General features: G+C 44.8%; 1 protein-coding gene across 1 annotated transcript in view; it reads left to right on the forward strand.

The window, feature by feature from the left end:
• The window catches only part of LOC120040888 (eukaryotic translation initiation factor 3 subunit H), a gene marked incomplete at its 3' end in the record, with an annotated part of 58,519 nt that extends 51,999 nt beyond the window's left edge, over positions 1–6,520 (forward strand). The window contains exon 3 of the mRNA XM_038985883.1: positions 6,353–6,520. Coding sequence (XP_038841811.1) covers positions 6,353–6,520 — 168 coding nt within the window. The remainder of the gene's footprint in view (positions 1–6,352) is intronic.
• Between the last annotated feature and the right edge of the window lie 5,570 nt (positions 6,521–12,090).

Below are 12,090 nucleotides of genomic sequence, written 5' to 3' on the forward strand. Positions count from 1 at the left end.
TCTAGGCCTGGGTGATATCCAGCTGTAACCAGCGTCTAGGCCTGGGTGATATCCAGCTGTAACCAGCGTCTAGGCCTGGGTGATATCCAGCTGTAACCAGCGTCTAGTCCTGGGTGATATCCAGCTGTAACCAGCGTCTAGTCCTGGGTGATATCCAGCTGTAACCAGCGTCTAGGCCTGGGTGATATACAGCTGTAACCAGCGTCTAGGCCTGGGTGATATCCAGCTGTAACCAGCGTCTAGTCCTGGGTGATATACAGCTGTAACCAGCGTCTAGGCCTGGGTGATATACAGCTGTAACCAGCGTCTAGGCCTGGGTGATATCCAGCGTCTAGGCCTGGGTGATATCCAGCTGTAACCAGCGTCTAGGCCTGGGTGATATACAGCTGTAACCAGCGTCTAGGCCTGGGTGATATCCAGCTGTAACCAGCGTCTAGGCCTGGGTGATATCCAGCTGTAACCAGCGTCTAGGCCTGGGTGATATACAGCTGTAACCAGCGTCTAGGCCTGGGTGATATACAGCTGTAACCAGCGTCTAGGCCTGGGTGATATACAGCTGTAACCAGCGTCTAGGCCTGGGTGATATACAGCTGTAACCAGCGTCTAGGCCTGGGTGATATACAGCTGTAACCAGCGTCTAGGCCTGGGTGATATACAGCTGTAACCAGCGTCTAGGCCTGGGTGATATCCAGCTGTAACCAGCGTCTAGGCCTGGGTGATATCCAGCTGTAACCAGCGTCTAGTCCTGGGTGATATACAGCTGTAACCAGCGTCTAGGCCTGGGAGATATACAGCTGTAACCAGCGTCTAGTCCTGGGTGATATACAACTGTAACCAGCGTCTAGGCCTGGGTGATATACAACTGTAACCAGCGTCTAGGCCTGGGTGATATACAACTGTAACCAGCGTCTAGGCCTGGGTGATATACAGCTGTAACCAGCGTCTAGGCCTGGGTGATATACAGCTGTAACCAGCGTCTAGGCCTGGGTGATATACAGCTGTAACCAGCGTCTAGGCCTGGGTGATATACAGCTGTAACCAGCGTCTAGGCCTGGGTGATATACAGCTGTAACCAGCGTCTAGGCCTGGGTGATATACAGCTGTAACCAGCGTCTAGGCCTGGGTGATATACAGCTGTAACCAGCGTCTAGGCCTGGGTGATATACAGCTGTAACCAGCGTCTAGGCCTGGGTGATATCCAGCTGTAACCAGCGTCTAGGCCTGGGTGATATACAGCTGTAACCAGCGTCTAGGCCTGGGTGATATACAGCTGTAACCAGCGTCTAGGCCTGGGTGATATACAGCTGTAACCAGCGTCTAGGCCTGGGTGATATACAGCTGTAACCAGCGTCTAGTCCTAGGTGATATACAGCTGTAACCAGCGTCTAGGCCTGGGTGATATACAGCTGTAACCAGCGTCTAGGCCTGGGTGATATACAGCTGTAACCAGCGTCTAGGCCTGGGTGATATACAGCTGTAACCAGCGTCTAGTCCTGGGTGATATACAGCTGTAACCAGCGTCTAGGCCTGGGTGATATACAGCTGTAACCAGCGTCTAGGCCTGGGTGATATACAGCTGTAACCAGCGTCTAGTCCTGGGTGATATACAGCTGTAACCAGCGTCTAGTCCTGGGTGATATACAGCTGTAACCAGCGTCTAGGCCTGGGTGATATACAGCTGTAACCAGCGTCTAGGCCTGGGTGATATACAGCTGTAACCAGCGTCTAGGCCTGGGTGATATACAGCTGTAACCAGCGTCTAGGCCTGGGTGATATCCAGCTGTAACCAGCGTCTAGGCCTGGGTGATATCCAGCTGTAACCAGCGTCTAGGCCTGGGTGATATACAGCTGTAACCAGCGTCTAGTCCTGGGTGATATCCAGCTGTAACCAGCGTCTAGGCCTGGGTGATAGCCACGCGGGGGTGTTTCAGTACCGTCACATTTTTATATTAAAAGTCAAGTATATTATTATTATTTTCTGCTCAGATGAATAGTCAGGGGCGTGCGACTACAGTTTTCCTTCACACAAAAACCCATTAGTGAAACACATTCAGCAGGAAATAACTTTTTATCAGATGGATACACAAGTGCACCGCTGTTTGTCTGGCAGCCACATTGGTAAATGAGCTTATAATGAAACATTACATTTTTTTTTGTGTGAAAAAAAAAACGATGCATATCCATATTTCTAATGTTTTTCAGAGAAAGAATGTAGCCAGCTACATTTCCTGGTGTTTTTCTTCAAGTTAATCTTTACCTAGGAAGGTGGGCTGGACTGAGGAACAGTAGCTATATGTTAATCTTTACCTAGGAAGGTAGGCTGGACTGGAGAACAGTAGCTATATGTTAATCTATACCTAGGAAGGTAGGCTGGACTGGGGAACAGTAGCTATATGTTAATCTATACCTAGGAAGGTAGGCTGGACTGGAGAACAGTAGCTATATGTTAATCTATACCTAGGAAGGTAGGCTGGACTGGAGAACAGTAGCTATATGTTAATCTATACCTAGGAAGGTAGGCTGGACTGGGGAACAGTAGCTATATGTTAATCTATACCTAGGAAGGTAGGCTGGACTGGAGAACAGTAGCTATATGTTAATCTATACCTAGGAAGGTAGGCTGGACTGGGGAACAGTAGCTATATGTTAATCTATACCTAGGAAGGTAGGCTGGACTGAGGAACAGTAGCTATATGTTAATCTATACCTAGGAAGGTAGGCTGGACTGAGGAACAGTAGCTATATGTTAATCTTTACCTAGGAAGGTAGGCTGGACTGAGAACAGTAGCTATATGTTAATCTATACCTAGGAAGGTAGACTGGACTGGGGAACAGTAGCTATATGTTAATCTATACCTAGGAAGGTAGGCTGGACTGGGGAACAGTAGCTATATGTTAATCTATACCTAGGAAGGTAGGCTGGACTGGGGAACAGTAGCTATATGTTAATCTATACCTAGGAAGGTAGACTGGATTGAGGAACAGTAGCTATATGTTAATCTATACCTAGGAAGGTAGACTGGACTGAGAACAGTAGCTAATCTATACCTAGGAAGGTAGGCTGGACTGGGGACTAGTAGCTATATGTTAATCTATACCTAGGAAGGTAGACTGGACTGGGGAACAGTAGCTATATGTTAATCTATACCTAGGAAGGTAGGCTGGACTGAGGAACAGTAGCTATATGTTAATCTATACCTAGGAAGGTAGGCTGGACTGGGGAACAGTAGCTAATCTATACCTAGGAAGGTAGGCTGGACTGGGGACTAGTAGCTATATGTTAATCTATACCTAGGAAGGTAGGCTGGACTGGGGAACAGTAGCTATATGTTAATCTATACCTAGGAAGGTAGGCTGGACTGGGGAACAGTAGCTATATGTTAATCTATACCTAGGAAGGTAGACTGGACTGAGGAACAGTAGCTATATGTTAATCTATACCTAGGAAGGTAGGCTGGACTGAGGAACAGTAGCTATATGTTAATCTATACCTAGGAAGGTAGACTGGACTGGGGAACAGTAGCTATATGTTAATCTATACCTAGGAAGGTAGGCTGGACTGAGGAACAGTAGCTATATGTTAATCTATACCTAGGAAGGTAGGCTGGACTGAGAACAGTAGCTATATGTTAATCTATACCTGGGGAGGTAGGCTGTACTGAGGAACAGTAGCTATATGTTAATCTATACCTAGGAAGGTAGGCTGGACTGAGGAACAGTAGCTATATGTTAATCTATACCTAGGAAGGTAGACTGGACTGAGAACAGTAGCTATATGTTAATCTATACCTAGGAAGGTAGGCTGGACTGGGGAACAGTAGCTATATGTTAATCTATACCTAGGAAGGTAGACTGGACTGGGGACTAGTAGCTATATGTTAATCTATACCTAGGAAGGTGGGCTGGACTGAGGAACAGTAGCTATATGTTAATCTATACCTAGGAAGGTAGACTGGACTGGGGAACAGTAGCTATATGTTAATCTATACCTAGGAAGGTAGGCTGGACTGAGGAACAGTAGCTATATGTTAATCTATACCTAGGAAGGTAGGCTGGACTGGGGAACAGTAGCTAATCTATACCTAGGAAGGTAGGCTGGACTGGGGACTAGTAGCTATATGTTAATCTATACCTAGGAAGGTAGGCTGGACTGGGGAACAGTAGCTATATGTTAATCTATACCTAGGAAGGTAGGCTGGACTGGGGAACAGTAGCTATATGTTAATCTATACCTAGGAAGGTAGACTGGACTGAGGAACAGTAGCTATATGTTAATCTATACCTAGGAAGGTAGGCTGGACTGAGGAACAGTAGCTATATGTTAATCTATACCTAGGAAGGTAGACTGGACTGGGGAACAGTAGCTATATGTTAATCTATACCTAGGAAGGTAGGCTGGACTGAGGAACAGTAGCTATATGTTAATCTATACCTAGGAAGGTAGGCTGGACTGAGAACAGTAGCTATATGTTAATCTATACCTAGGAAGGTAGGCTGGACTGAGAACAGTAGCTATATGTTAATCTATACCTAGGAAGGTAGACTGGACTGAGAACAGTAGCTATATGTTAATCTATACCTAGGAAGGTAGACTGGACTGAGGACTAGTAGCTATATGTTAATCTATACCTAGGAAGGTAGGCTGGACTGAGAACAGTAGCTATATGTTAATCTATACCTAGGAAGGTAGACTGGACTGAGGACTAGTAGCTATATGTTAATCTATACCTAGGAAGGTAGGCTGGACTGGGGAACAGTAGCTATATGTTAATCTATACCTAGGAAGGTAGACTGGACTGAGGACTAGTAGCTATATGTTAATCTATACCTAGGAAGGTAGACTGGACTGGGGAACAGTAGCTATATGTTAATCTATACCTAGGAAGGTAGGCTGGACTGGGGAACAGTTAATGTTAATAATGTTAATATGTTAATCTATACCTAGGAAGGTAGACTGGACTGGGGAACAGTAGCTATATGTTAATCTATACCTAGGAAGGTAGGCTGGACTGGGGAACAGTAGCTATATGTTAATCTATACCTAGGAAGGTAGGCTGGACTGGGGAACAGTAGCTATATGTTAATCTATACCTAGGAAGGTAGACTGGACTGAGGAACAGTAGCTATATGTTAATCTATACCTAGGAAGGTAGGCTGGACTGAGGAACAGTAGCTATATGTTAATCTATACCTAGGAAGGTAGACTGGACTGGGGAACAGTAGCTATATGTTAATCTATACCTAGGAAGGTAGGCTGGACTGAGGAACAGTAGCTATATGTTAATCTATACCTAGGAAGGTAGGCTGGACTGAGAACTGTAGCTATATGTTAATCTATACCTGGGGAGGTAGGCTGGACTGAGGAACAGTAGCTATATGTTAATCTATACCTAGGAAGGTAGACTGGACTGAGGAACAGTAGCTATATGTTAATCTATACCTAGGAAGGTAGACTGGACTGAGAACAGTAGCTATATGTTAATCTATACCTAGGAAGGTAGGCTGGACTGGGGAACAGTAGCTATATGTTAATCTATACCTAGGAAGGTAGGCTGGACTGGGGAACAGTAGCTATATGTTAATCTATACCTAGGAAGGTAGGCTGGACTGGGAACAGTAGCTATATGTTAATCTATACCTAGGAAGGTAGGCTGGACTGGGGAACAGTGGCTATATGTTAATCTATACCTAGGAAGGTAGGCTGGACTGGGGAACAGTAGTGGGGGCTGGTTGGGGGTCCAGAATGAGTGTTTGGGGGTTTGGAGGCCACAGCTGGCCAATGAGACACGGATTAATCAATTTCTCTCTCCTCTATCTCCGTCTCTCCGTCTCTGTTACTTAATAGCCAGACCCGTGTGTGTCTGGCTCTGGCAGCGTCCTGTGATTGACTGGGATGGTACACACACAAACAGTCACACTCTGCGTGATGTGTAAATGTGATGTCTGTCCTAGTTAACCTCCCAGTGCTGTCTGTCTCCGGTCTTCCTCTACTCTATTCTGTCTGTCAGTGGGAGGCCAGGGGACCAACGGTGAGGAATATGGCTGATTCCCCAGCAGAGAGGGAGATGGTTGATTCAGTCTGCTGTCATGTATTTATAACTCACCTGATAGATGGAAAAAGTAAAAAATGTCTCCTCTTTTCCCTCTGTCTCTGTCCATCCTCTCTTCTCCCTCTGTCTTTCTGTCTGTCCTCTCTCCCTCTCTCCACCTCCCCTTCTCCCCCCCACCCTCTCTCCCCCCCCACCCTCTCTCCCCCCCACCCTCTCTCCTCCACCTCTCCCCCTCCCCCCCCCCACCCTCTCTCCTCCACCTCTCCCCCCCCACCCTCTCTCCTCCCCCTCTCCCCCTCTAGTCCAGTATCAGATGGAGATGATGCGTTCTCTTCGTCATGTCAACATTGACCATCTTCATGTGGGCTGGTACCAGTCCACCTATTATGGATCGTTTGTCAGCCGGGCCCTGCTGGACTCTCAGTTCAGTTACCAGCACGCCATCGAGGAGTCTGTCGTGCTCATCTACGGTAAGTCATCCGTCTGACGCACACACACGCACACACGCACGCACACGCACACACGCGCACACACGCACACACACACCTCACAAGGCTGCTAAGGTGTGAGCCATGCTCACCTCTACAGTAAGTGGAGATTGGATGGAAACTAAAGTTATATAGCTGACACACACACACACACACACACACACACACACACACACACACACACACACACACACACACACACACACACACACACACAGATGGTCCAGATGGTGTCCACTCTAAATAGGGTCAGGGTTAGTAATATACTAAAGCTTTCATTGGTAGAAAAACAACTTCTAGACGGACTGTTTTTGACGGGGTTTTCTCAGCTCTCGTCCTCGTGTCATGTTACCTACTGCGCTTTCAGAAGGTATTCACACCCCTTTTGACTTTTTCCACATTTTTGTTGTTACAAAGTGGGATTAAAATGTATTTTATTGTATTTTTTGGTTGTTGTCAATGATCTACATAAAATATTTCTGTCAAATTTAGCAGAAAAATTAAAATGTCTTTGTAAGCAACACCAGTGTATATTTGGCTTTGTGTTTTATGTTTTTGGAAGGTGAATTAATCTCCCAGTGTCTGTTGGAAAGCAGACTAAGCCAGGTTTTCCTCTAGGATGTTGCCTGTGCTTAGCTTCATTACGGTTATGTTAAACCCTACAAAACTCTCTAGTCCCTACATACTCAACTGGCGGACCGGAGCCGGACCCAGAACCGGGTCAATGCGGACCGCAAGATACAGTACCAGTCAAAAGTTTAGACATGCCTACTCATTCAAGGGTTTTTCTGTATTTGTACTATTTTCTACATTGTAGAATAATAGTGAAGACATCAAAACTATGAAATAACACATATGGAATCATGTAGTAACCAAAAAAGTGTTCAACAAATCAAAATATATTTTAGATTTTAGATTCTTCAAAGTAGCCACCCTTTACCTTGATGACAGCTTTGCACATGCTTGGCATTCTCTCAACCAGCTTCACCTGGAATGCTTTTCCAACATTCTTGAAGGAGTTTCTACCTATGCTGAGCACTTGTTGGCTGCTTTTCCTTCAATCTGCGGTCCAACTAATCCCAAACCATCTCAGTTGGGTTGAGGTCGGGTGATTGTGGAGGCCAGGTCATCTGATGCAACATTCCATCACTCTCCTTCTTGGTCAAATAGCCCTTACACAACCTGGAGGTGTGTTGGGCCATTTTCCTGTTGAAAAACAAATGATAGTCCCACTAAGCGCAAACCAGATGGGATGGCGTATCGCTGCAGAATGCTGTGGTAGCCATGCTGGTTAAGTGTGCCTTGAATTCTAAATAAATCACTGACAGTGTCACCAGCAAAGCACCATCACACCTCCTCCTCCATGTTTCACGGTGGGAACCACACATGCAGAGATCATCCGTTCACCTACTCTGCGTCTCACAAAGACACGGCGGTTGGAACCAAAAAATCTCAAATTTGGACTCATCAGACCAAAGGACAGATTTCCACTGGTTGAATGGCCATTGCTCGTGTTTCTTGGCCCAAGCAAGTCTCTTGTTATTGGTGTCCTTTTTAAAAAAATGTTTAGCTTGGCAAGTCAGTTAAGAACACATTCTAATTTTACAATGACGGCCTAACCCGGACAGCGCTGGGCCAATTGTGCGCAGCCCCATGGGATTCCCGATCACGGCCGCAGATGCAGTGCTTTAGACCACTGTGCCACTCGGGAGCCCAAAAATAGTAGTGTTTTCTTTGCAGCAATTCGACCATGCCCGATTTCTCACGCAGTCTCCTCTGAACAGTTGATGTTGAGATGTGTCTGTTACTTGAACTCTGTGAAGCATTTATTTGGGCTGCAATCTGAGGTGCAGTTAACTCTAATGAACTTATCCTCTGCAGCAGAGGTAACTCTGGGTCTTCCTTTCCCGTGGCGGTCCTCATGAGAGCCAGTTTCATCATAGCACTTGATGGTTTATGCGGCTGCACTTGAAGAAACTTTCAAAGTTGTTGACATTTTCCAGGTTTGACTGATCTTCATGTCTTTTAAAGTAATGATGGACTGTCGTTTCTCTTTGCTTATTTGAGCTGTTCTTGCCATAATATGGACTTGGTCTGTTACCAAATAGAGCTATGTTCTATATACCACCTCTACCTTGCCACAACACAACTGATTGGCTCAAACACTTTAAGAAGGAAAGAAATTGCACAGATTAACTTTTAACAAGGCACACCTGTTAAGTGAAATGCACTCCAGGTGACTACCTCATGAAGCTGGTTGAGAGAATGCCAAGAGTGTGCAAAGCTGTCAAGGCAAAGGGTGGCTACTTTGAAGAATCTCAAATATAAAATATATTTTGATTTGTTTAACACTTTTGTTTGGTTACTACATGATTCCATATGTGTTATTTCATAGTTTTGATGTCTTCACTATTATTCTACAATGTAGAAAATAGTAAAAAATAAAGAAAAACCCTTGAATGAGTAGGCATTTTATTTTTTAGTCTGTTGGGCTTCGACCCATGGTATCATATAAACACACATAAGACATGGAAGAATGTGTAGAAATGCAGGAAATTAGCTTTAAAACAGGGAGAGAAAAAATAATCTGCCCCATGCAAAATGTGTAGAAAACATAAGTCCACTTTGACATTATGGGTTATTGTTGGAAGGCCAATGACAACAAAAAAAAAAAAAAAAATCTAAATTTGATCAATTTTCAAATCAAGCTGTACCACAACATGTGTAAAAAGTCAGAAACGGATGTGAATACTTCCTGAAGGCGCTGTACCTGAATGAGGTTTGATGATTGATCACATGACCCAGGCCATGTCCTCTGCTGCCTCTGTCAGTAGCTGTGTTTCAGGAAGGCTTCATGATGGTCTGAATATGAGAAAGACTTGAACATCTTGGCCATGTTCTGTCATAATCTCCACCCGGCACAGCCAGAAGAGGACTGGCCACCCCTCATAGTCTGGTTCCTCTCTAGGTTTCTTCCTAGGTTTTGGCCTTTTCTAGGGAGTTTTTCCTAGCCACCGTGCTTCTACACCTGCATTGCTTGCTGTTTGGGGGTTTTAGGCTGGGTTTCTGTACAGCACTTTGAGACATCAGCTGATGTAAGAAGGGCTTTATAAATACATTTGATTGATTGATTACATCCTCATGATATTGCTCTGACAGGTCTTCCTCCATTAGTGCCCTGTCCTCAGACATATTCAGGGTGACCTCTGTACCAAATGGTTACCCTATTCCCTATATAGTAGTGCACTACTCTTTTTGTTACCAGCGCTCTATGGGGACACGTTCCTCAGTTTAACAGTGGAGAGACGGATGTTCCCTGACTATGTGTCAGGAAGACCAGCAGTTCATAACTCACTCAGTCTTCTGTATGTTTAATGAGGGACTGCTGTTAATCCATTGGAAATCAATAATGAAGTGAATACCTAGTATTCATTCCAAATGGCACCCTATTCCCTATATAGGGCTCTCTGGTCAAAAGTAGTGTGCTATATAGGGCATAGGGTGCCATCTATATAGGGAATAGGGTGCCATCTATATAGGGAACAGGGTGCCATCTATATAGGGAATAGGGTGCCATCTATATAGGGTGCCATCTATATAGGGTGCCATCTATATAGGGAATAAGATGCCATCTATATAGGGAATAGGGTGCCATCTATATAGGGTGCCATCTATATAGGGTGCCAACTATATAGGGAATAGGGTGCCAACTATATAGGGTGCCGTCTATATAGGGAATAGGGTGCCATCTATATAGGGAATAGGGTGCCATCTATATAGGGAATAGGGTGCCATCTATATAGGGAATAGGGTGCCATCTATATAGGGAATAGGGTGCCATCTATATAGGGAATAGGGTGCCATCTATATAGGGAATAGGGTGCCATCTATATAGGGAATAGGGTGCCATCTATATAGGGAATAGGGTGCCATCTATATAGGGTGCCAACTATTTAGGGTGCCATCTATATAGGGTGCCGTCTATATAGGGAATAGGGTGCCAAATATATAGGGTGCCATCTATATAGGGAATAGGGTGCCATCTATATAGGGAATAGGGTGCCATCTATATAGGGAATAGGGTGCCATCTATATAGGGAATAGGGTGCCATCTATATAGGGAATAGGGTGCCATCTATATAGGGAATAGGGTGCCATCTATATAGGGAATAGGGTGCCATCTGGGATGCAAATGGCTCTAAATGGATCAAAGCGCCTCAGAGGAATCTCCATTAACACAGTTAGAGAGTAGTGAGGGGACATGGCTTTTTATAACACAGTTAGAGAGGGAGTAGTGAGGGGAAATGGCTTTTTATAACACAGTTAGAGAGGGAGTAGTGAGGGGAAATGGCTTTTTATAACACAGTGAGAGAGGGAGTAGTGAGGAGAAATGGCTTTTTATAACACAGAGAGGGAGTAGTGAGGGGAAATGGCTTTTTATAACACAGAGAGGGAGTAGTGAGGGGAAATGGCTTTTTATAACACAGAGGGAGTAGTGAGGGGAAATGGCTTTTTATAACACAGAGGGAGTAGTGAGGGGAAATGGCTTTTTATAACACAGAGAGGGAGTAGTGAGGGGAAATGGCTTTTTATAACACAGAGAGGGAGTAGTGAGGGGAAATGGCTTTTTATAACACAGAGAGGGAGTAGTGAGGGGAAATGGCTTTTTATAACACAGAGAGGGAGTAGTGAGGGGAAATGGCTTTTTATAACACAGAGAGGGAGTAGTGAGGGGAAATGGCTTTTTATAACACAGAGAGGGAGTAGTGAGGGGAAATGGCTTTTTATAACACAGAGAGGGAGTAGTGAGGGGAAATGGCTTTTTATAACACAGTGAGAGAGGGAGTAGTGAGGGGAAATGGCTTTTTATAACACAGTGAGAGAGGGAGTAGTGAGGGGAAATGGCTTTTTATAACACAGAGAGAGAGTAGTGAGGGGACATGGCTTTTTATAACACAGTTAGAGAGGGAGTAGTGAGGGGAAATGGCTTTTTATAACACAGTTAGAGAGGGAGTAGTGAGGGGAAATGGCTTTTTATAACACAGTGAGAGAGGGAGTAGTGAGGAGAAATGGCTTTTTATAACACAGTGAGAGAGGGAGTAGTGAGGAGAAATGGCTTTTTATAAAACAGAGAGGGAGTAGTGAGGGGAAATGGCTTTTTATAACACAGAGAGGGAGTAGTGAGGGGAAATGGCTTTTTATAACACAGAGAGGGAGTAGTGAGGGGAAATGGCTTTTTATAACACAGAGAGGGAGTAGTGAGGGGAAATGGCTTTTTATAACACAGTTAGAGAGGGAGTAGTGAGGGGAAATGGCTTTTTATAACACAGTTAGAGAGGGAGTAGTGAGGAGAAATGGCTTTTTATAACACAGAGAGGGAGTAGTGAGGGGAAATGGCTTTTTATAACACAGAGAGGGAGTAGTGAGGGGAAATGGCTTTTTATAACACAGAGAGGGAGTAGTGAGGGGAAATGGCTTTTTATAACACAGTTAGAGAGGGAGTAGTGAGGGGAAATGGCTTTTTATAACACAGTTAGAGAGGGAGTAGTGAG

Source organism: Salvelinus namaycush, unplaced genomic scaffold (genome assembly GCF_016432855.1).
Source record: "Salvelinus namaycush isolate Seneca unplaced genomic scaffold, SaNama_1.0 Scaffold39, whole genome shotgun sequence".
NCBI classification, from domain to species: domain Eukaryota; kingdom Metazoa; phylum Chordata; class Actinopteri; order Salmoniformes; family Salmonidae; genus Salvelinus; species Salvelinus namaycush.